The 24559-nt window shown below is 45.5% G+C and overlaps 1 protein-coding gene across 5 annotated transcripts in view; it reads right to left on the bottom strand.

Annotated features, from left to right (window-relative positions):
* Positions 1 to 24559, bottom strand: part of ERC1 (ELKS/RAB6-interacting/CAST family member 1) — a 390173-nt gene that overhangs the window by 15694 nt on the left and 349920 nt on the right. For 4 of the 5 annotated variants that reach the window (XM_060111744.1, XM_060111746.1, XM_060111742.1 and 1 more), the window contains exon 18: positions 16321 to 16509. In XM_060111744.1, the coding sequence (XP_059967727.1) occupies positions 16321 to 16509 (189 nt within the window). Of the gene's footprint in view, positions 1 to 12532; positions 12793 to 16320; positions 16510 to 24559 lie in introns of those variants that run through there. The other variant, XM_060111747.1, reaches the window with a different exon arrangement.

A 24559-nucleotide genomic window follows, 5' to 3' on the forward strand; every position in this document is an offset into this window, starting at 1 on the left:
GACTCTGTATTAGTACAAAGCACACAATTTAGTTTCTACACTAACCCCCTCCCCTACAAAATATCAAACAGTGGAACTACCAGAACTAAAAGCAGGCCGATTCCAAAACTGAGAATCAAAAGCCTGGAAAGGAGCTAACAGAACCCGCAGTTCAATTCTCTAACCTTAAAGTGAGGCGAGCAAGGCCTAAAGAGGTGACGGTGCAGTTCAGGCTGATGGAGCGTGCACGCCAGGAAACCTGGGGCTCGTCCTTCATGCGCTGCCAGCAAGCGGTCAGGGACCAAATTGCTGTCTCCAGACGCACAAGTGCTCCGGAGAGAAAAAGAGGATATCTCTCCTGCCTCAGAGGCAAGTTTTACAAGGAAGCTGGTCTTGCTGGCTAACCACCGGACCGCTTAGAGTCCGCTTGTCACTGTGGCTTATCATCTTTTGAAGGTTAGTGTCAGTCACGGTTTTGTGAGAGTCAACAACCTGGAGTCAAGGGACCCAGGTGAACTGGGATCAATGGATCTAGGGACCAAAACACAGGCTGCTAACACCTGGATACAGCAGGAGCTGGAACCAGGCACAGACAGTGATGCAACAGTCCAGGTTTAGACACAGTTGTCTGTACATAAACCAGCACAAACTTCTGCTTGCTGACAATTCTGTTTTGTACTTGCAGATGTCACTAACATACTGTCTTAATTTCTAACCTACTTAGGTCTAGACACTTCTAAAATGCTGGATGCGCTCCTGCCTGAAGTATTCTTCTCTGGCTGAGATAATCTGAGTTCTTTTTCGTGATAGTCAACCTCCCAGGTTACTCTCTTTCCAGAAAGGTTCTGTCTTGATACAGGTGTTATACCTTCTCTGAACGAGTTAGGGAAGGGAGTGAACAGAGGAGGAGACAGAAGACATGGCTACAAAAGATAAAAGTGGGAAGAGACACCCCCCGCCCAAACCCAGTAGGAGGTTTACATTGGGCTGATTGGCCTCCTATACATTAAATTTCAAGAATCAAGAGAATGGGGGGGGGAAGAGAATGGGGAATCCTCTCTTGTGTAAAAACCTTGCAGAACACCAAAGGAATCTGATGTATCATCCCATTCAAACAACAAGCCAGTTGTGACTATAGGTGATACCACGGTATTGTGTAACTGAAATTTGCTAAGTAGAACTTTAAAAAAGGTAAGTAATGTGAGATGAGAAATGTGTTAATTAACTTGATGAGGGGAATCCTTTCACAATGTATATGTATAGCAATCATCACATTGTCCACTTTGAACATCTTACAATTTTATCTGTCAGTTGTATCCCAATAAAGCTGAAAAGAGCAAGCCAGGTACCCATGCGGGTGGGGCGTTTAGATGCAGTGCGTCCTGAGGCAGAGGCGGACCACTTCCCAGTCCAGACTTGCTGGGACAGCACTGGAGGCTGGAGAAAGTACAGAGGTTTAAATGGGGAAGCAGAATTCCTGCCAGGCAGGATTTTAATTGGTAACACCTCACACCACCTCCTACAAACCTGTTAACTGACGTGAATAGAGACATTCACTTTAAGAGCCTGTAGTTATCCACACGGGGAAGAATGTCCCTCTCTGTCAAAGGGACCATCAGAGCAGCAGCAGGGTTCTGAGAATCTCGGACACGGCCAGGCCAGGCTGGCCAGGCCAGGCCGGTCAGGCCAACGTGTTTGGTTTGGCTTTCAGAAACGAAACGTGTCAAAGGGAGAGGATTAAAAACAGGAAACAGACCACCCAAACAACTAAGAAATCTAATGCTGAGGCCATCAGGACGATAAGGACAAGGCTTTGCTGCATCTGAGATTTAAGTGCTAAACCAGCACACAGTTAATCCACGCCTATGAATCACTGCGGCTGAGCAGGTCCAGAGAGGGAAGCGGCCTCCACTGCAGTGGCACGTGCTCAGTGCACATTCCATGTCCAGCATGTGGCACCCGATTCTAGGGCCAGCGTGACGGGGAGAAACTGGCAAGGCTCCCTCAGGGAACCATGGATCTTGTTTGGTTTTTGCTTTTTTTTAAGTGCCAACCTGACACATTCCCTGGGTGGTGTCTCCCAACTCCCTGGTAAGATGACAAAATGACCTTTTACAAGCTCCTGGCCCAGCAATTCAGAAGGGCCATGGAAGGGGTGTCACTACCGCTTCAGGCTCTGGGGCCGTGTGGGCTGTTTTGAGTGACCCCCGGGTACATGTGACCATCGTCTGGAGGACCATGTATGGTGATGGGGTGGGCACAACGTGAGGATAGGCACCTGTGCTGACGTGGAAAAGGCTGGTGGGGCGGGGCCTGGACGGTTACTAATTTTGGGTGCTAAAGGGAAGACAATGTGATGTGATTTGACAGCTCTTGGGGAAAGCTGGGTTTGAAAGAAAAATATTCCCTTGGCCTCCTAAAGCTCAGGACTTCTGCAGTCATGTTTCCTTAGGTGAGGAAGGGTGAGAGGAGAAACCCAGGGACCTTCCAGTCTCATCTGGCTCAGCGGATGCTCAAGGCTTAGCACACGGGGAGCACAGTCCCCTGGAAAGCGTGGGCGAAGCCACGGTGCTGCAGGGCCTGAGCGGCCTCCCACAGTGTGGTTTCCACGCGGCAGGAATGGCCGCGGTGAGAAGGGAAATGCACAGCACTCCCAGGAAGCTTCTCCCAGCCCCTGCAGAGGCGGGGTCCCCGAGCTTCGCGAAGCAGCAGCTGGAGAGGGAGGTGGGCTCAACCTTCAGCAGTGGCCCAGTGAGCAAGGATGCTCTGCGCGGGCAAGAGGAGACGGGGATGACAGGGTGGCACACGGACCACCCCGGGCACATGGCCCGGCGGCCCCTGCGTGCGGCTCTCCGGCTACCCCGTAGCCCGTGTCACCAGACAGGACAGAGCATAGGAGCCAACTGCGCGGGGAGCAGGCCGGGGCTGGCAAAGCCACAGCCCCGAGGGAGGCTAAAGAAATCTCCGGACAGGCATTTTAATGACCTCCTATTCACTTTCCTCCCCGAAGAAAGTCCCAGTACTTGGTCGGCACACGGGGCCTGCGACAGACAGGCGTCCATGCCTCCACCCACGCGGCCTGAGCCCGACGGCGACACCCAGCAGCCCTTTAACGCGGCCACCGAGAACACGCCTGTCTCGGGGGCGTCCTCTGACAGGCGGAGGGGGTTTTCTCCCCCAGGGACTACAGGGGTATGTAGTAGGGACAGGTCTGGGACGGAGGGAAACGTCCAGGCCCCATCTGGCCCCTGGGCTTCATCTTCTCGGGCAAGTCCCGTCGTGTCCGCCTCAGCTCCCTCACATGCAAAGAGCCAGGGGCAGGGGATGAGGCTGAGTAAACGCAGCTGCTCCTGACGGAACAACACGGGACCCAGCTGAGCTCCCGAGACCGGAGGGTCGGAAGGGTCTCCTCTCCCGGCTCCTTGTCTGGCTCTCATCACAGGACGCTCCAGAAAACTCGATACCCTGTCTTTTCGGTGATACCGTCTTTTCAGTGACTCCCTGCCTTCCCACGAGGTGCATCCTGACGCCCATCTGTGCTAAACTTAATCTTATGAATAAATATCTGTGGACTCAAATTTAGGCTAAACACTTGCAGAGGGCTGCTGTGGACTTCAGCTGTGCGACAGGCCGACATCAGCGAACCCTCAGGACGATGATGCTTTATCACCAGGCCTGGGTCACAGTGGAGACTAAGCTGGTTTTTAACGTGGCACGTTGTTTCCGTCTGAACTCTCCTCTTCCCAGCCACTCACCGTTCCTGTCATCCTAGTGTTCAGGAGCCTCGGGCAGGCTAACGTGGGAGACACCGTGCTGCGCTTCCTAGAAACGCCTGCACTTAAAAAGGTACGAACCTCGGAGAGATGCTTGATTCAAAGGAATAAACTGAACCAGTGACCGTCAGGCAGGGGCTCCATCAAATACCCCACCCCCTACCTTAAGCTGCCACCATAGACTGCTTTTCTGTTAAGACGGCAGTAAGATCTTAGCATTTAAGTTTGGCTGAGAGTTTCTATTAGAAAACGTTTTTTTTTTTTTTAGTTTGATAACATTAAAACCACTATTTATCTTTAAAAAGAACCCCATGAAAAATCCCGTCCATCAAAACCTGATTTTTAGGGTGACTTCAATTTACGGCAAGATCTGTTATCTTCAGTGTTAAAATTACAGGCTCCCTTTCACCAGGAGCTCACGCTAGGTGGGGCATTTTCTCTTGTGCCGAAGTGGTCTTTAAAAAGAGGGAGACAAATCAGTAAGATAGCATGTATACGGTGCAGAAGAATGCCACTATCTTATCTCCAGAAAATTCCTGATTTCATTCATTCACTAAGCAAGCATCTGCTTCATACTTTATGCCTTTGTGTCTATTACACAGCTTTTAAAGAAAGGTCCAGTTTCTAAGTTGTGTCACAGGGCACTCTGGACTGACATCACCAGCAGGCCCTGCATCCCCACCTCCCCCCACCCAAGGGAGGATTCTGTAATTAGTGGATGTGAGCAAGACTCTCCAGCACCCCCCCGCTCTTAATAGGCGGGCCTCGTGATTTATGTGGAAGGCCGTCTCCAGAGCTTGCTTGGAAGTCGGTTGTTTGAAACGCTGAAACAATTACTTAAGTGGTAGTTAGGGCCCCAGGAGGCCCCATGGGCTACTGGCCATAATGTTATGGGCTGAGTCATGTCCCCTCCCCCAACTCACATGTTGAAGCTCTAACCCCCAAACCTTAGAATGCGACTGTATTTGGAGAAGTGATTTAAAGTGGTTAAATTCAGATAAGGCTGTTAGGGTGGGTCCCACTCCAATCTAACTGGTGTCCTTGTGAAAAAGAGGAAACTTGGACACCTACAGAGACACCGGGGATGTACCTGCACGGAAGAAGGTCGACGTGAGGACACAGCAAGAAGGCGGCTGTCTGCAAGCCAAGGAGAGAGGCCTCGGGAGAAACCAACCCTGCTGACACCTTGATCTTGGACTTCTACCTTCTACCTTCTGTTGTTTAAGTTACCCAGTCTGTGGTACTTTGTTATGGCGGCCTTACAAGCTAATACAGTATCGTTGGTGAGCAGTGTCACCTAACCATCACAAAACCTAACCATCGCTCGTAACATTTTATATATTGGAAGATGCCTTCTGCGTCCCAACTCCTGCATCAGAAACACATCTTCACTTGCCCCAGTGGCAAGTGAGTGTGGCCTGGTCCCATCTTTCCCACTTAGCACTGGAAGGGGTTCAGGGAGAAAAACCTCACTGCTCCAGCGGCCCTGATGTTCCTACAAGAGGTGCAGGAGAGTCGCTTAGAGGCTCAGCGAGTACCAGGGACAAGTCAGAACAGCAGCAAGTGGGGACTGGGTCGCTGGGAAGAGGGGACACCTGGAGGGAGGTTGTGGCAGTATGTCCCCCACTCCCTGGGGAAGCAGCGCTTTAGGTCAGGGGGCACAGGGAGGCCAGGGGGGAACAGCAGCACTGTCTGTAAACTGGGAGAGGGGTGTGGTCCAACACCTTTTCCTTTTTTTGAAATTCACACAGGTCTCCCCTAAGAATTCTGCTGTACATACATATGGCCAGCGTGACAATGGAGCTTGGCATCGTGCAGGCGCACTGGGGCAGAGATGTGGTTGGGACCATGCTGGACGCTGCCCACTAGACGTTTAAGTGACTTCTGTTTCTAGACTGTCCCACCAAACCTTTGGTAAAGAATTAAATAGTGGTTTGAGGAAAGCTAAGGACAATTTATTTCAAAGCCCTGACTAGATGGGAAAACTGCCGTTTCCAAGGTTTCTCTGCTCCACGGGCTTTGAGGAGGCAGTCCCTGCCCCGGGCCAGTTTCTGGACGTTCGCAAGGGTAAATTTCCCTGCATTATCTCTGTAAGTTAATGTGCTGGACTGTAGGAGTTGTCAAGACTCATGAAAACTCCAAGATGGTAACTAACTGCTCCTGCAGGATCTCCGGGGAATCACAAGCGCTGACCTCCTCCTTCCGTGGGAATACTCTCAACACAAAGGAAAAACACAGGGCAGCTAAAAAATATTAAGATCTCTATAAATACAGAGCTTCATAATTAAAAAATGTTCCATATTCCTATTTCAGAGCTCTAAAGGGTCCAGTGCAAGATCAAGCTAATGGAAGCAAAATTAAAGGTTCCTGCCCTCTTTGCTGCGAAGCTGAGGGCACAGGAGACCTGAATTCACAGTAGGTGTTTCACGTTCATTTTTATTTAGTCCCGGCCAGCTGGGGGCAGGCCCTGGTGACAAGGATCAGGATGGGGAGGGAGAGACTATGGACAAGAGAGAAACAGCAGAATCCCCTTCTCTGAGATAAGTTAAGGGAGGAGATGGTCTGGAGGGATCTTTTGTATCAAAAAAGCTCTGGTCTAGCTGAGTCTCGTAATACAGTATTCTCTCTCTCCACAAACAAGATGACGTAGCACGTTTAGCACAAAGCCTTTAAGTTTGCTCCTATTTAGGTGTATCCTTTCATGTGTCCACCATTCAGCTGCCCTCAGGTCGGGAGTGACTTGCAAAGAAGGATTAGTAGCTGTGTCATTTCAACTGTGTGAGCGAGTTCCTCACCTCCTCTACGTTCAAATCCTCACTTCCTCTTCCTCCCCACAACCTTGTTTTAGGGGATTTTACCAGAAGGCAGGCAGCAGGCTCAGGGTCTCAGGGCCCAAGCCAGCAGCTGGCCAGGCCCTGTCCTCTCTCGTGGGGTCTCCCAGCGCTTCTACCTCTTTTGTTTTTTTTTTTTTTTCCTTTTTAGAACAATCTCTTCTCTGCCAGATTTTCAACATCCAGCTGGCAAGATACTCTGCTCTTTGCATGAAAAGGTTAATGGAAGCTGTCAGAAGGAGGGGAGAGTGCCAGACTGTGAGAGCAGAGGGGAGAGAAAGAGTGAGGCTGCCCCACAGGGTTTTCTCATAAACGTGAGACAGACAGACACACACACACACACACACACTCCATCCCCAAGCCCAGTCAGGCACAGACCCCACCTGTCCTCAGGGCCTGCAGCTCTTGCTGCTGGATCGCTGGTCACCTCGCTCAGCCCCTCATGCTCTGCCGCTCTTGGTCCTTTTGGACAAGAGTTCAATGTCGGAGCCAAGGAAACAAGTGCAAACATCGCAAAGAGAAGAAAACCAGATCAGAAACATGCAGGCTGGGAACCAGGACAGAGTTTGCTGCCCATAAAGAACCCATTCTTCTCTCTCTCGTTTTCTCTCCCCGTTGCCCCCAAAAGCTCCCGTGTCCACGTGGCCCACTTGGGGGCTACGACGATCTGTGCAGATGCATTCACGAGAGAAGAGTGTCACGTCGTGACTGACGACCCACGAGCCCCCAGAGTGAGGGCCCAGTGCCAGCCCGGCATCGACCATCCCAGACTCACTGCCCTGAAGAGAGAGGGGCAAGCCAAGCTGCCACTGATCAAAATCGAGAAAACAAATGGAAGAAGGGCTCCGAGGAGACGACGACGTCCGAGCCAAGTTGTGCAACAATACTTCCCTGAAGGTCAAAACTGGACTGGGTGCTGGGAAAGGGGCTGGAGTCCACAGCCGTGACCCACGGAGCGAGCTGGCCAGTGAGGGCTCATTCCAGCGTCGTCGGCCGTCAGGGGGGCTGGCATTCGTGGTGGAAAAAGGACGTGTGCTCCAGGGAGAAATTCTACTTTCAGCTTTTCAGCAGAATCTGCCTATCAGTCGAACTGCTTCAAAAATTTCGAGAGGAGACTGGAAATGGGGTGTGACTTTTCTGTTTTTGTTTTGAATTAAACTATCATTGACATACAGCAAGATGCACAGATCTCTGTACATCAGAGTGTACAATTGGATGAATTCTGATCAATATATATGCCCACATGACCGTCTCACCAACCAAAACACAGAACATTTCCATCGTCCCAGAAAGATTCCCAGGACCCCTTTCAGTCAATTCCCACAGGCGTCCAGCATTCTAGTTTCTATCACCACAGATGAGCTCTTCCTGTTCTGGAAATGCCATACAAAGGGAATCAGACATTAATCAGATATTCTTTTGCACCTGGCGTCTTTTGCTTAACAGTGTTTTTGAGATTCATTCATAAAGTTGCTTGTATTAGTAGTTCGTTCCTTTTTGTTGCTGAGTAGTACTCCATTATATGATATATGGTAATTTAAAAAAATCTCTTCTGTTAATGGACATTTGGGTTGTTTCCAGTTTGGTGCTTTTATGAATAAAGCTGCTCTGAACAATTTTGTACACATCTTTTTGTGGACGTGTTTTCATTTTTCTTGAGTAAACAAGGAGGAGTGGGATTGTTGGGTTATAGGACAGGTGTGTATCTAATTTAATAAGAAACTGCCTAAGAGCTTTTCAAAGCCTTGGACCATCCTCACCACTGCACACAGAGTTCCAGCTACTCCACACCCTCGTGGACATTTGGTGAATTTTAGCCATTTTCTTGGAATTGCCCTATCTCACTGTGGCTTTCGTTTATGTGAGCACTGTTTTCGTGTGCTTGGTTTGTGTATTTTCTCTTGTGAACTGTCTGGTTCAAGTCTTCAGCTCATTTTAAAATTATGTTGTTTTGTCTTTTTGTTTCTGATTTTAAAAATATCTTCTCAATAGAAGTCCTTTGTTCAATATATACATTGTGAATATTTCCTCCCAGTTTTCTGATGAACAAAAGTTTAAAGTTTTGATAAAGTACAATTTTTCATTTTTTCCTCTCATGTTTAGTGTTTTATGTCTCTGTGCTTGCTGAATTGGGGGAAGTTTCAGCAACATATGTGCCATTTGGCTAATACCTAGAATTAAGACATAACGTTCATTTATCCCACTACAGGTGACATTACCTTCAGTCATTTGGGTTTAGATGGTGTCTGCCAAGTTTTTCCAACGTAAATCAACTAAAAGGATTTTGTGCTAATTAACTGAAATAACTTTTTGTGTGCGTGTGTGAAGAGACACTTTTAGACTACGCAAATATCCTGTTCCTCAACCAACTTTCACCCACTGGTTTTCACGTTCATTGATGATTCCAGTTCAAATCAGTTATTACTGTGATGGTTGCCAAGTGGTGATTCTCTAACTCTGCCACTCTTTCTCCATGTATTAGCTGGCATTCTACTACAGGGCATGGCCCCTGCCCCACCATGTATTTGCTTACTGATTTCTCTACACTAGTACAGACTCACAGATTCCTGTTCTACTCAGTGGGCTGTAATTTGTTACTATTATTAATTTTGCTACTCAAATTCCTGAAGATTTTGCTATTGGGGGACCCCATGTCCTTCCTCTTCTTTTTTTAAAAATAAATTTATTTATTTATTTATTTTGGCTGTGTTGGGTCTTTATTGCTGTGTGTGGACTTTCTCTAATTGCGGTGAGCGGGGGCTCATCTTCATTGCGGTGCGGGGGCTTCTCATTGCGGTGGCTTCTCTTGTTGTGGAGCATGGACTCTAGGCACGTGGGCTTCAGTAGTTGTGGCACGCGGGCTCAGCAGTTGTGGTGCACAGGCTTAGTTGCTCTGTGGCATGTGGGATCTTCCTGGACCAGCGCTCGAACCCATGTCCCCTGCACTGGCAGGTGGATTCTTAACCACTGCGCCACCAGGAAAGTCCCCCCATGTCCTTCTGACATATCCCCGCCACTCTTGGAACACTCTGTTACTTTCTGGTATAAGATGCTCTGGATTTATGTTGTACTTTGCCACACACAGTCCTAGGCTGAGCCATGTCTCCAAGGAGCCCTGGTTCCTTTTGGTGAAAAAAGGCATCTATAAACCAAAAGCTGGGAGCTAGGTGAGCTCCTTGTTACTGGTGTGTCACTGCTTCTAAGTGCTTCAGCAGATAAAACTAGGAAATACACACATGTATCCATGTAGATGAGCACACAAATGTACACACAGAGAAACCTAAATCTATTATCTGTCAAAAACCCTGAGTCCATATGGACACCTCCAACAGCAACTGAATGCCACTGGACTTGCGTTCACCCTTCTGTATTTGTTACTTCCTCCTCCTGGAGTAACAAGCCTGCTCCCATGAGCTTCAGTATACTTACTCATTTGTTCAGTCTCCTTGTATGTAGCCAGTCTCCCAACCATCTGCACCATCATCTTGGTCCTTGCCTCCAAATGCCATCATGCCAGCTGAATCCTCAGCCCTGGCCCTGCCAAAAATGCTGGCCATGCGGCCCAAATCCTTGATCCCAGACTGCCAAACACACCCGAATCTTTGGTCCCACCAAATATACAGGCCAGTGTCAGTGCCAGATTTATGGAAACACTAACAAGGTTTCCTGCCCAGGAGTTGGCAAGAGGGCCTGGCAAAGAAAACAAGACACCTTCTGTAGAAGGTATGTGGTGTGGGAAACGTGGACCTGGAATTTCAATTATGAGCTGTGATTCTGGAAGATAACAGACAGTGGTCAAATATGGGGCTGTCCTAGAATCAACAGAGAAGATGTTTAAATCTAAAACTGAACCTAATGAAACCCTTTTCTTCATTCTAGCCACTTTGTACCACTACAGCATTCTACTTTGACACAACCTCAATCTACTTTTTCAAAGAAAGTTTCTCTAGGGCTCCAGAGCCATACTTAAAATGGTATGAGACTTACATTTATCTGAAAAATTTCAGCAACATCTTTTCTTCCAATAGCAAGTGACTAGAAGGCTCAGGTTCAGTAAACACTAATGAACAGAGAGATAGCCTGAGTAGTATGATGTCATTTATTTCAAATTTATATCACGTTGAATACTGCACATTGTTCGTGTAAACAAATATGTATATTAAAAAGGTAAAAACGTGGACTGTAAAAATGCAAACCAGTTCATGACATTGGTTGCCACCGCAGATGAAAAAGGAAAAATGCAACTGGGTACAAAAAAGACTTTAACTATATTTCACATTAACAGGTGAGAGCAGCCTGCACTGGGAGAGGACAAGAGTGTGAAGGGGGAGCCCTGTGGTGTAGGCATGAAGGAGCTACTGAATCCAGGAAAAATCAGCACTCAAGACTTTGCACTAAATGTACAATTCACCACTGGAAAATTTAAAGCCTGTGGAGCAATGAAAGTAACTCAAACCCAGCTCAATTACTGACTTGACTCAGTTCCCAAATGCTAACGGTCTGACAGAAGAAGAGGAATTGCCTATTTCCAAACATAAATGTTATTAATCTCAGTTTCTACTCTTCTTTTACATATAATATTTACCACTTAATAAAAAATAATGAGACACAAAAACAGCAAATGAACTTAAAGACATATTGATAGAAATTATCCAAACAGATAATAGGAATCTCCAAACGTAACATGAAAAAAATCCCCAAAAGAAACAAACAAAAGGCCCCAGACATCGAAGAGATGTGGAACGATATCAGATGGTCTAACAAATACATAATTGTAGATATAGAAAGGGAAGAGAGAGAGGGACGAAAGACATATCTGAAGAGATAAGAGCCAAGAATCTTCCAAAATTAATGAAAGACAACAAAACATAAGCCCAAGGGACACAGAGATCTCAAAAAAGATTTTAGCACAGACAGGAAATATAACGTAAAATACAAATAGGCACATTATTTTCAAATGGTTGAAAACAAAAGGTAAAAAAAAAATCTTGAAAGCAGTCAGAGAAAAAAGAAACATGAGAAGGTGGGGGGGAGCACACATAAATACAGCAGACTTTTCAATAGAAACTATGGAAGCCAGAAGAAAATGGAACAGCATCTTTAAAATATTAAAAAAACAAGAAGTCAACCTAGAATTCTATACCCAGAGAAGAGTATCTTTCAAAAACAAGGTATTAGCTTGCATGGGCTGCCATAAGAAAATACCACAGACTGGGTGGCTTAACAACAGAAATTTATTTCTCACAGTTCTGGAGGCTAGATGTCCAAGAGCAAGGTGTTGGCAGGGTTGGTTTTTTTTAAGGCCTCTCCTTATCTTACAGGTGGTTGCGTTCTTGCTGTGTCCTCATGTTTTTTTTTTTTTTTCCTCTGTGAGCACACAGCCCTGGTGTCTCTGTATGTCCCAATCTCCTCTTTTTACAGGGACACCAATCAGATTGGATTAAGGCCCACCTATCAGCCTCTTCTTAACTTAATTACCTTTAAAGGCTCGATCTCCAAATATAGTCACATTCTTGGAGTCAGGGATTCAATATATAAACTTTGCAGGGGACACAGTTCAGCCCATAACATCCTGCCTTCTGTACCCCCCAAACTCATGTTCTTCCCACACACAAAACACATTCACCCTCATCCCAACAGCCCAAGAGTCTTAACCCACTGCAGCATCAACTCTAAATCCCAAATCTCACGTAAATATCATCTAAATCAAGTGTGGGTGAGACTTAAAAAACATGATTCATCCTGAGGCAAAATTTAAATGTGGACCTGCTGAAACCAGACAAGTTATCTGCTCTAAAATACAATGGTGGGACAGGCGTAGGCTGTCCCATTCCAAAAGGGAGACCCTGGAAAGAAGAGAAAGGGATCATGGGTCCCAAACAAGTCCAAAACCTAGCAGGTCAAATTCCATTAGATTTTTTAAAAATTTATTTATTTATTTATTTGGCTGCGTCGGGTCTTCATTGTGGCAGGTGGGCTCTTTTGCTGCATCGCTCGTTGTGGCTCACGGGCTTCTCTCTACTTGTGGTGTGCAGGTTTTCTCTTCTCTAGTTGTAGCGCGCAGGCTCCAGAGAGCGTGGGCCCTGCAGTTTGCGGCACGCGGGCTCTCTCGTTGAGGTGCGCGAGCTCAGTAGTTGTGGCGCGTGGGCTTAGCTGCCCTGCAACATGTGGAATCTTAGCTCCCCGACCAGGGATCGAACCCACGTCCCCTGCATTGGAAGGCATATTCTTTACCACTGGACCACCAGGGAAGTCCCTCATCAGATTTTAAGGCTTGAGAATAAGGCTCTTTGGCTGGAAGCTGTCCTCCAGGCCCACTGGGCTGCCAGCTGGCCTATTGAAATCAAGGAGGAAGAGACAGCCTTGCCCCCTAGACCTGTGTCCTCTAGGCTGGTGAATATATGTTGTCAACAAGAAACTCACTGTAGATATAAAGACGTCGACAGCTTAAAGGCAAATATATGAAAAAAGGTTTATCGTGCACTCACAATTCTAAAGAAAGCTGGAATGATTACATTAATGTTAGACAAAGCAGACTTCAGAGCATGGAGTATTATCAGCTTTGAAAAGAGATAGTACATCATGATAAAAGAGTCAAGTCATCAAGAAGATATGACAATCCTTAATGTGTATGCACTCAATAACAGAGCTTCAAGATACATAGAGCAAAAACCGATAAGGTAAGAAAAATAAATAAACCCATAAATTTAGGTGGTAAGATAGCCAGCCTCTAAGAGGGCAAAGGAAACAAAACAACTCTGGGAAATCTTCAGATGTAAAGTAATATTTCTGTAGGCCAGGCAGTTGCAGATAATAGGGTCATAACTCAGGATGGAGTCTGAGTGGTTCTTCTGACATCAATAGTCAAATTATCCAAAGCTACTGAAGGGCACTGAGGAAACTGTCTTGGGTCACCAAACAAACACTCAGCAAGGTATATACTAATAAGCATTCTTTACATGTACAGTACTGTGCCAGGCACTTTAGAAATATAAGACATGGTTCTGGCAGTGAAGAAACTCATCTAGTTAGGGAATAAGAATCATAACTATGAAATACAAAGTAATAAACTATGCAGAACTCACTAGAATTCACTCACTCATCTGAGTTAGTAAGCAAGTACCAAGTACCTGACGTGGTGCGAATTTTAAGATGAAAATGATACGGTTCATGTCCTCAGCTGACAGAAAGCCTAGACTAACGGGAAGACAGATATGAAAACTAGTAAGTACGAGTGCCACAGGTCCTACAGAAGCCCTAAGGAGGGAGTGGCACATTGGGCCTGGGGTTTCAGGAAAGAACTCATAAAAGAAATGATGTCTGAGCTGAGTTTAAAAACTCAGATTCCTATTTAGATATTCCCCAGGGAGACAAGGCAGGAAAGGGCAGAGCAGGCAGAGGGACCATTATGAGCAAAAGGACACAAATGTGAAAACTGTTAAGTCAATTAACAGTTTAAAAGACTGTCAGTTGTTGTATGCTTCAGGGATAGGGTGAGAAGAGATGTGCATTTAAGAATCAGGCCAAATGAAAGGAGGCCTTGTGTGCTTTGATAAGAAGTATGGACGGTATCCTGCCTGCCCTTCTCCTTCACTTTCTCTCATTCCTTCAACAAACCTTTACTGAGCAGATACTATGTGCTAGGCACTATTCTTCGTACAGACAACAGTGTTGAAAAAGACAGACAAGGCTCTTGTCCTGTCCTCATGGGGGTGTGTGACCGAGGGGAGCATGGTGGCAGTGAAATGCATGGGACATACAGAGTTGAGTCACACAAATGTCAGGTGCAGAAGGCTCTATATCCCCAAAGAAAACACACACACAAAATAAACCAACATGCATATTTAGTGGGGATCTCTATCTAATGTTTCTTGGGCTTCAAAAACTAAAGTCAAACCTTGCTCACAATAGGCAAGTCATTTTGTATTATCACAGGTCATCTTTCTCGACAGCCTACACCACTCCCTTAAAATCTTACTTGGAGAGAGGTGGCAGAACATGGGTTGGTTTCTCCACCAAACTCTAACTGCTCTGGAGAAGCTGATGGAAGGTGTGGTTAGTTGCTGTGCCCCTTTACAGATGACCCTGGTCACCTGCTCCCCAGGTTTTCCAGGGATGCTGCTGAAGATACAGTTTCATACACCTCATGCAACGACTTCAGTAACTGAAGCAGGTTCTCAGCCAAGGGGAAGCGTGACAATATTAACATGATTCACGTATGTGAGCAAAAGTGTTTGGATGATAACATGTGGGATGGCATGCCTTCTGTTGAACTCCTGGTTTTTCACTCAAAACTTTCTGAAAAACTCTTAGCTTGAGATTTTCTACCTTGGCCTCACCCTGAAGGTATTTTTTTCCCCCTTAGAAAGACTGATTACTTCCATTCAGGCACATTTGGAAAACAGGACTGAGCCAAAATACTTTTTTTCATTTCAAAGACAAGTTGTTTCACAAAGAAATAATTTAATGCCAGTTAAACTTTGATACATCACTGTTCGTGCTTTAAGATGCCCTGTCTCTCTGCAACATTTTGTAGTGGAGTTTCTAAAATTAACTGGCTGTGTGCTCTGTTTCCAGTGGGCTTCCAGTGGCATGTAAACTTCATGGTTATTAATACCAAAAGGAGCCACTAGAAATTCGATTTAATTCTGTCCTTTAAATTTCTCCCTCTTTTGAGAAGAAAGAAATTAAAATTTCCATGGCAACACGCTAAATTTGAGAGGTCGGCCTTACCTTTTCCATCACACGAATCAGGTGGGTGCCCGACAGGCCGTTAAATGGGTCTGTTTTTAGGCCAAGTCCACACCCGGGAGTCAGTCCCGCCCTGACCCCAGCGTGCAGTTCTCGACCCGCGGCCGTCACTGCTCCCCGCAACCTCACACCACAGGATGTGCCCTATTCGACACAGCCTCCGCTCACGCATTGTGGGTGAGCAAATAGGAGGCATTCAGCTGGAAGACAGTGCACAGCTTCGACACTCTGGTGCAGAGCTTTAGCAGACTGATGCCACAATCACATCTACAAGGGGCTGGGACCCCATCAACCCCACTCTGTAGCCAGGTACAAAAGCAGCTTAGGATTACTGTTCTAAAGCTGCTCGTTCTCTTTTTTTCTATTTTTATTTCTCAGTGTTTATTCAATGTTTCTTTCTTTTACTTTCCATGTCTGCCCTCATCCCGTTTTCTCCTTGTTTCTTTTATTCATGGTTTTTGTCTCCTTTTAGCCTTCTCATTTTCTCTACTGAGCTAAAAACATCACGACATGGAAAAAAGAGAACCAATGGATTTTACAGGCAACAGTAAACAGAGAGTGGAGCACAGGAGGGGAACCTACACTAATTCATCTAATGGTCCTTTTATTGAAAAACTTAGTAGGTTGTGACCCACAGTTCCCCAGAGACAGCTGACTCGTCAAGGATCCTCATCCAGATATCCCCAACTCAGACTTCCTTTCCGTGGTCACAATCACGAGTGGCCATCAGTTCCGTGAAATAACAGATTCCCCTTAACCCTTTCCCTTCCGAACCAGCAGTTTCTGATTCTTTGGCAAGTTACACTGAGGGAAGAATAAAGTGGGGCTTCCTTCAAATGGTAGCTCCTAATATCTACTGAAGAACCAACCACTGTTAAGAATCTTGACTCTGAACCCTGAATTCTCCAAGGCAGCTTCTATTGCATCAACCTAAAGAGCAGCTGAATTTTGTGAGGGTGTCGCCAGAGCTCAGGTGAGAGGCCTACCTGTTCCTGGGTCATCTTCTGCAGCTCATTCTCCCATGCTGCCTGGTCATCGTCCAAGTTATAGGAAGCTGGTGGAGTGAGTCCTTGAAGAATCAGGGGGTCTCGGTCATGGCAGAGGGCTGTCAGGTGTCCAATGTACAACTTTAGTTTGCTTCTGTTTTGGTCAAGTTCTAAGAGGGGCTGGATGATCTGAGGTGAAAAAAAATGAGGAAAGTCAAGGTCAATCTGAAACAAGAAGTTCCAGTCTCTTTATGCCTCCCAAGGCAAAGAAACGGAGCAAGACTAGAGCTCTTGTAATAACTACAGCGATCTTCAGGATTGTAAAGAGAAGCAGGTCCATACACCTGCACGTGTACACAGTCACACCCACCCACTGTTCTGGGGGCCGCGTGGGGACCGCTGGCATGTACATCAACGCGAGATGCAGTTCTGACTCTGGGCTGGAGATCAAGCACAGGGTGAGCTTGTTTTTGCAGAGGTGACGTTCCTGATTCAGAAAGACTCCAGTTACTTCACAATTGCTCATCTCATCTATGTACAAGGAGGTTACAAAAAACTGCTAGTGATTCACTTTGTTATGAAGCAGAAACGAACACACCATTGTAAAGCAATTATACTCCAATAAAGATGTTAAAAAAAAAAACCCAAAACTGCTAGTGAAACGTGCTCATCTGAAAGCCTGATGCCACATGTTGCGTGTGTTCCTTCACCTCCTGCAATGGAAGGAAGGGTCTGCCTCTGGAGAAAGTGCGTGTTTTTCTCGGCCACGAGATGTGGTGAGTGAACTCATGACTAGATCTGCCTCCTGGCTGGAGCTCCCTCGTTCACTGGGCCGAGGCCATCTATCCTCCTTTTAATGGGTGACAGATAAATCCTTACACAACGCCAGACCCCTGAGCCTGAGCCCGGGCCCCGTGTGACGCTGGGTCTCTTCTCTTGAGTAGCAGTCCTGCGCTAACTCTGTTTTGTGTCCCCTTTACCCTGGATGAATAACTATCACCTCGGCTCCCTCTGAAAGCACATCAAAGGACAGATGACTTCATCGGGCAGCTCTTGGGCCCGATGACTCTTGGTACTGGCGAGCCTGAGGGGCGGAGGCAGAGTGGGCCGGCTCTCCAACGCTGAAACGCTGGCACAGCATCTGCCTGACACACAGCAGCTGGGGGAGCCGCCAACCCGCCAGATGCTGGCAGGTCCCAAACGTTCCCAGGGCTCACAGGCAGGGTCTGCACCTGCTGTGTGTCACCGGGCTGGCACTTTTCACCAGCAGGACACCTCTGACCCACCTAATGAACAAGGAGCTCACTAATCTTCAAGTCAACAGAAATAAAGCCTGGTAGTACTTTCAACAGTGATGCTGATTTCTTCCTGGCCTAAGAGGACTCCCCTGCTGCTTTCCTTTTAAGAGTTTCTAAAATAAAGTTTTATGTTTTTTATTGGGAAATCAATGCATATTTTACTCTGAAAAGCATGGGAGAAAATATAAAAGAAATAATAAATAGCCTATAGGTATTCCACCAAGAATACCACTTGCAACATTTTGCTGATTTTCTTCCAAGTCTTTTTATAAACTTACATAAATCAACTTTTAACAGTATCATACTTCATATTTTGCTTAATACCCTGTTTATCCATTTAGTGTTATATTGTGAGTACTATTCACATTACATATTCCTGGAAAACATGATTTTTAATGGTTGCTTTATAAATATATCACATTTCCTCTGTTTCTAATACTATTTCCATAAAATAGTTAAGAGAGGGAACAGCCAAGGCTTAGTGTCTAAAACAATCTTTAACTTACTAGAGAGATCAGAGTTCAGAGTTTAGGCCTACGTGGTATAATACAATATAGAAATTTGAGCCTGTCTAGACAAACCAGAGAAAGTGAATACATTCAGCATTATTACTGTTTTTAAAACACACACACACACACACAATTCTCTAAGGATAAAGGTTACACATACAGGGGCTGGGGTGGAAGGCTCTGGGCTCTCTAAGGGGCCCCTAATCAGCAGGCTCGTGGTATGAGTCCTGTGTTACCTGTGGTATCAACACTGCCAACCACAGAAGGACGAGACTGTTTTGCAGAGGATTTGGAGAGTGGGGAAGTTGGATAGATTTCCATAGACAACACTAATCTCTCAAAAAAGACTTGTATTTTATTCCTGGCCACAAATGCACACAGTGTAGAAGATTTAGAAAGAGTTCCAAAGCAGAATCTTTAAAGGCAAGTTCAAGGCAACTCCTTTAAATGCATGTTCACCTTGCACATCAATATCCCAACTGTCTAGCCATGGCTCTCCTACCACACCTCACATGCCTCCGAGCACTGCAGCCCTATTTCATTTCCCTTTTTTTTTTTTTTTTTTTTTTTGCAGTATGCGGGCCTCTCACTGTTGCGGCCTCTCCCGCTGCGGAGCACAGGCTCCGGACGCGCAGGCTCAGCGGCCATGGCTCACGGGCCCAGCCGCTCCGCGGCACGTGGGATCCTCCCGGACCGGGGCACGAACCCGTGTCCCCTGCATTGGCAGGCGGACTCCCAACCACTGCACCACCAGGGAAGCCCTCCCATGTTTTTAGCTTGGCCTCCTCTAGCTTCTTTCATGGACACATTGATTTAAAAAAATCACTTTGGGGATTTTCATTGGATTTGTGCAACTTACTCCCATTCTTTGTGTGTGTGTCTGTGTATAGTTCTCATCACATCTGGGCTGCAAGGCTGAAAGAGCTGGTATCTTAGGTAATTACTCTTTGAGTTGGAAAACTGACATAACAAAGCACGAGCACTGAGGAAGAAGACGATGTGATAGATGGTGGTAGTGGAGAGGTCAAATGTTTCACAGTAAAATGGAATCTGGAAAGGTACTAGCTCACTGCTGAATGACTGGGAATGAACAAGTGGACTTAGGTCCCTGTTCTTAATCAGAGATGAATCTCAAACTGATTTAAATGTATTTCATGCTGAGGTGCTGACAGATTACAAAATATGTAGTGTTTTGCACTCTGAAATTTTTCAAAGTCCAATTGAAAAGTTAAAAAATGATGGAGTTTGAAAAATTTTTCAAGGATAAAAATTCATTCCATGCAATGACCAAGATGCCCTTTCTTCTCATGTCAAAAGGAGTCGCTTTTTTAAAACAAAACAAAAAAACTATAGCGCTTACTCGGTGAAAGTGTATGAAACTGCCCAACCAGCACAATTCTCAAATCTATCCATCAAGGGAAAAAAAAAAAAAAAGTCACCGTGGCCTCTCTGGGACACATTTAACCATGTCAATCATGTGGGAAATGTCCTTATCTCTTCCTTCTCCCCATCTAACTTGGGCAGGCCACTCAGAAAAGAAACTGCATTTCCCACAAGGTAGAACTGCCACTGCCTAATCTCAAGAGGGGAGAGGGACACTTGCCAAGTAGGAAGAGGACGCCTTACAGGATCCAGAGGTTATGTCTTTTGTCCACATACAACCTCAGTACATTGGCAAGAGGTCCTACCAAAAGCTGTCAGTAATGCGGTCAGACCACATCAGTCCTACAGCTATGCAGAATTAGAATTACCTATCTTTTTTTTGGCATAAAGAAAGTTAAAAAATGAACTTGTCAAGATAACCTCTGCTTTTATCAAATATAATGCCAAAATGTCAATATCCCCCCAAGCCTACACTTACCGAGCTGTTAAGGAAAATAATTTAAATTATAAAGGGGAATGAGAGCTTTCTGGTTGACTTACTGAAAGCTTTGTTTCTTCTTGCAAGGATTTATTTATGTATCAGACCCTCAAATTGGCTTCAGAGGCCAGCATTTGACGACACACGGTGATGGAAGACAGTGACCTCCAGAAGGTGTTTATTTTAACCTCCCTTCCACTTGAGCAGGTTAGATGGCTAGAGATCTTTTGGAAGACAGACCAGCTGCTCCTCTATTGTTCGATACAGATTGCAGCTGAAAATTCTACAGCATCCCATTTCTGCAACCCATTTATCTAAGACACGGGAACACATGTTCTCGGACCAGGATGGGACGTTCAGCGAAAGGCCCCTCCAGTCAATTCCATGGTCTGCCCCCTTCTCCCCACTCCACTGTTTCTGTACTAGATCTTTAATCTAAGTATAGGTGGGTTGGTTATGGCACATTCTGGGAGCTCATTCTGAGAGGAAAGGTATACCCTGAACTGAATATCACTTGGGACTTAAGGCATTTGCCCTTGCAGTACTAATATTTTATTGTTCGGAAGATGCCACTGTTTTTCAAGCTAACATTTATTGATCGTTTACTGTGTTCCTGGCAAATTATTTTTATATTTACTATGGTTCCTCTGTCGCTACAAAATCCTCTTACTCTTCTTTCTATCTGCGGAACTCCTCGGAGGCAGGTTCAGCTGTCCCTGGATTACTGAGTAAATGCCAGTAGCAGTTCTGACTTCTCACTGGGTCATCATTACACCACTGTCCCCCAGTGTAGGTTCACTAAAGAAATCCTGGAACAACTAACGTATTAACTTCCCAGAAACATTATTCTTTTAATGACATTCTTGTCCAGAGGCCCCAGCAGAGAGCTAAACTCTGAAAAGTAAAAAAGGAGGCAAGGGAATAAAATTCAATGGTCTAGCCTCAAAGTCTTTTCTCTCAAGAACTGACTTTACCTTCTTGGTTGCGGTGTGCATGAGGATGAGGAAGATGAAGGGCGGTACTGGGTCTCTTCACAAAGTTTTGGACCTTTGTGTTACTTTCTCACTTAAATGCAGCTACTTTGTGCAAGAATGTGGTTCTTTGAACAGATATAGTAAACTGTCATGATATTTTTTGCTACATTAACTAGCTATACTGCATATCAAATCACACATATTGACACTAAAAAAATTATGTAATTCACTTAACAAACATTCAGTGAATGCCTTTGTGCCACGCCACAGCCAGCTTTTGCTGGCAGGAATATTAAGAATGAGATGTGGTCCTGTTCTGCATTAAAAAAAAATCATGAAATAATGGAACTAATGTGTTGAGTGTATATAAGAATTCAAATGCATATATTCAGGATTTATCTTTGTTTTAACTTTAGTTTTGAAGTTTACTTTAGGCAGACCCTTAACTTGCTAAATCAACCTCTTTACCTTGATTTGAGGCTTAGTTTGACTTAGTCTTCACATATAAGGTTATAAAATTCAACAACTTGTTTATTCTTAGTGGTCTCTGAGATCCAACCTTTTAATTTAGTCTTCCCATTTGCAGCACAAACAGAAGGATACTCAATGGACCCCCTAAATGTTTTTGGTGTTATGGTCCTTACTCATTTGTAATCCTAGCAAGCTGAAAACAAATATGCCTTCGAGAATACCCCTCTATCTTATACTTCTCCTGCAAGAGAGACACTGGATAAACATACGCCTCTCAGGTCACACTCTCATAATAACTGATATAAAGCCAGGCTACAGAAGGGTTCATGAGATACACCTGCATGACCTTCATCAAAAAACAAACCTTATTGTTAACAATGGAAATCTGGAAAGTTTCAGCAGCTTTAGCCTGAGTTTGTGCTTAGTGAGAGAGCTACAGTCTTTGGAAAAAAAAAAATCTCTTTTAGGGGGAAGTCAATTTCTAAAGTTTCATGAAAAGTTAAAAAGATAACCTAAAGCTAAAGGCAAGAAAGTTCAGAGCTCCAAATCCTGACCCCCACTTCATAACCATTTTTCATGTGTGTCTATTTGACTCCTCAAACAAACTTTAGAGAATGGGACCGTCTTCCATTTATCTTCCCAAACAAAAAGTCACAACAAATACAAAACCCAGAATGACATTTCTTATGCTATAAATATTTACTAAGTACTTGGAATATTAGTTCTGTACTAAGCAGGGTCCCTTCCTCAGCATCTCTTACAGATGATCTACTATTACCACTTGTTTAGTTAATGGAATAACTAACCAGGCAATCACTTAGGTTCAATTAACTTTCTCATTCCCCTCATCTACATCCTGGGGACAAAGGTCTTCTCGTTGACCAAATGTGGGTCAGGCTCCCCTGACCTCTCTTCTCAACTGGGCCCTGACTTTTGGGTGTTCATGTTCATCTCTATATTGTCCAATTCCCCCAGGAATTCTAAGTTGGTTTGTATGTGACGGGGTTCCTCATCGCCCACTATCCCCCGGGCGATATCTGATCACTCTGCCTGCCTGAGGCAAGAATCCAGTTAGGTTGGTTTAGCCAGAATCTCCCCCTATCCCTGATGTTTCCTCCTTAGGAAGTGTCCATCCACTGACCCCCACCTGCTCCTTGGCTGTAAATTCCCACTTTTCCTTGTTGTATTCAGAATTGGGCACTGTCTCTGTCTCCCTCACTGCAAAACCCCACTGCAGTGGCCCCTAAACCCATCGGGATTGTCCTGAATGAAGTCTGCCTCACTGTTCTTTAACAAGTGAGTAAGTACCACTAGGAGTTCACGTCCAGGGCCACTAGTGAAACCGAGTCCCCCTAAAACTGACCTCCTCTGCCGACAGTTTGTGATTAACCTCTCTAGGGGAAACTTTATTCCGTTTCTCGTCCTGAACCTGTTCCCCTAAGAGTGAGGAACACCAAAGAAAAGGGGGGACTGAAACCATGTGCAAGCCCCTGTGTCTATATCCTTCGAAGTAAAAGCCTTTTGCTTTAGTCTCTCAGCCCTCTCCCGAGTCTCAGGAGGCTGACTCCAGAGGGAATGACCAGAACCGTGAAGTCGTAGAAGCAAAGAAGAGCTCTGGGTCAGGAACCTGGTAACAATTCACACTGCACACCAGCCACACAGCAGAGCTGTGAGATACGGATAAACGCCTGACACACGTTCCTAAGCTGTTTTTAGAGGAAGCAGACCCCCACAGATGAAAACTACTGACCATCAGAGAATGTAGACCCCAGGCTGGTTGAAACCGGAAGACTGGTGATGCTCGAAACCTCACCTTGTTGCCAACCAATCTGAGAACTGCGTACGAGCTGATCATGCATCCTGTGACCCTCTCCCTCACACACACTGCCTTTAAAACCCCTTCCCTGCAAGCCATCGGGGAGTGTGGGTTTTCACCACGAGCTGCCCGTTCTCCCTGCCTGGCCCTGCAATAAACGCTGCACTTTCCTTCACCACAACCCAGTGTCAGTAGATTGGCTTTGCTGCGTGTGGGTGAGCAGATCCAGGTTTGGTGTGGTGACACTAGGTGACTGAGATCAATAAACATTAATCAGAAATCTTACCACATATAGAAATGCTGGGTTCTAAAAGTAAAAACTCTCTCCAAAGGTTTCAGATTTAAAGAGCTTTACGGTTTGTTAAAGTTAGATGTGTCTTTGAAAATGGCAAAAGGTTTGAAACATGAAAAAAACAGTGGGAATCATTTAAAAAATAAAATGTGATCATTTCCTCTTAGTTTTACAACTCAGAAATCTGTTGTCAATTTTCCTTTAAGCATGCATTACCACTCCAGCAAAACAAAACATCCCCTATTTCTTGACCCAGATATGGAGACAAATATCCTGTACTCAAAGTTGTAAGGAGATAGGAAACAGAGTTTAGAATAAAATGAATCTTGAAATCTGAACTACAGAGCTGCTAACTGCATTTTGCCTATTTACTCCTTATTCAGTTAAAACCTATCCTATTGTATTCGGTACAAGGAATCCTAGTCGAATAGAGAGCAGAGTGTGTGGGCCCCGCCACTGAGGGAAGAAGCCTCCTGCTGAGCCCACCTCTTCATGGCCACGAGAGCAGCTTAAGGCTGGAGGTATTGCAAGGACTTGCTTCATCGGGCGGCAAGTCCGGACTTGTAAAATCGAGGAAAATAAGGGCATTCACCAACAAGAAGGCAGAGAGGTGAGCACAGACGAAGACAGTGCACATCAATGGGCAGTAAGTGGAGAAAACGCTGCATGAGGCACCGAAGCCATCACGCGCTGACTAGTGGAGGGGACAGAAGGGGACGCATAGTGTGCACCCTGGGGGGATGGGCAGACGAGGCACAGGGAGGTAACTATCAGCGCGACTAGATTCAGAGATGCCAGTGGCACGTGTCAAGCAGCCCTTCCTCTCTGCTCTCTCGATAGAGATGGGAAAGCACCTTCGATTTAGTGCCTGGCTTGAGGCTTGCCTTTCCACAGTAAATCATTTACTGTATTTTAGTAAACAACGTAGTGGGTTAAATATTTGTGTGTGTATGTGTGTATATATTTTACAGGACTTCCCCACAGTAAAGTTCCAGGGCTATACACTAATGAATTACAA

Source organism: Mesoplodon densirostris, chromosome 11, assembly GCF_025265405.1.
Source record: "Mesoplodon densirostris isolate mMesDen1 chromosome 11, mMesDen1 primary haplotype, whole genome shotgun sequence".
Classification (NCBI taxonomy): Eukaryota; Metazoa; Chordata; class Mammalia; order Artiodactyla; family Ziphiidae; genus Mesoplodon; species Mesoplodon densirostris.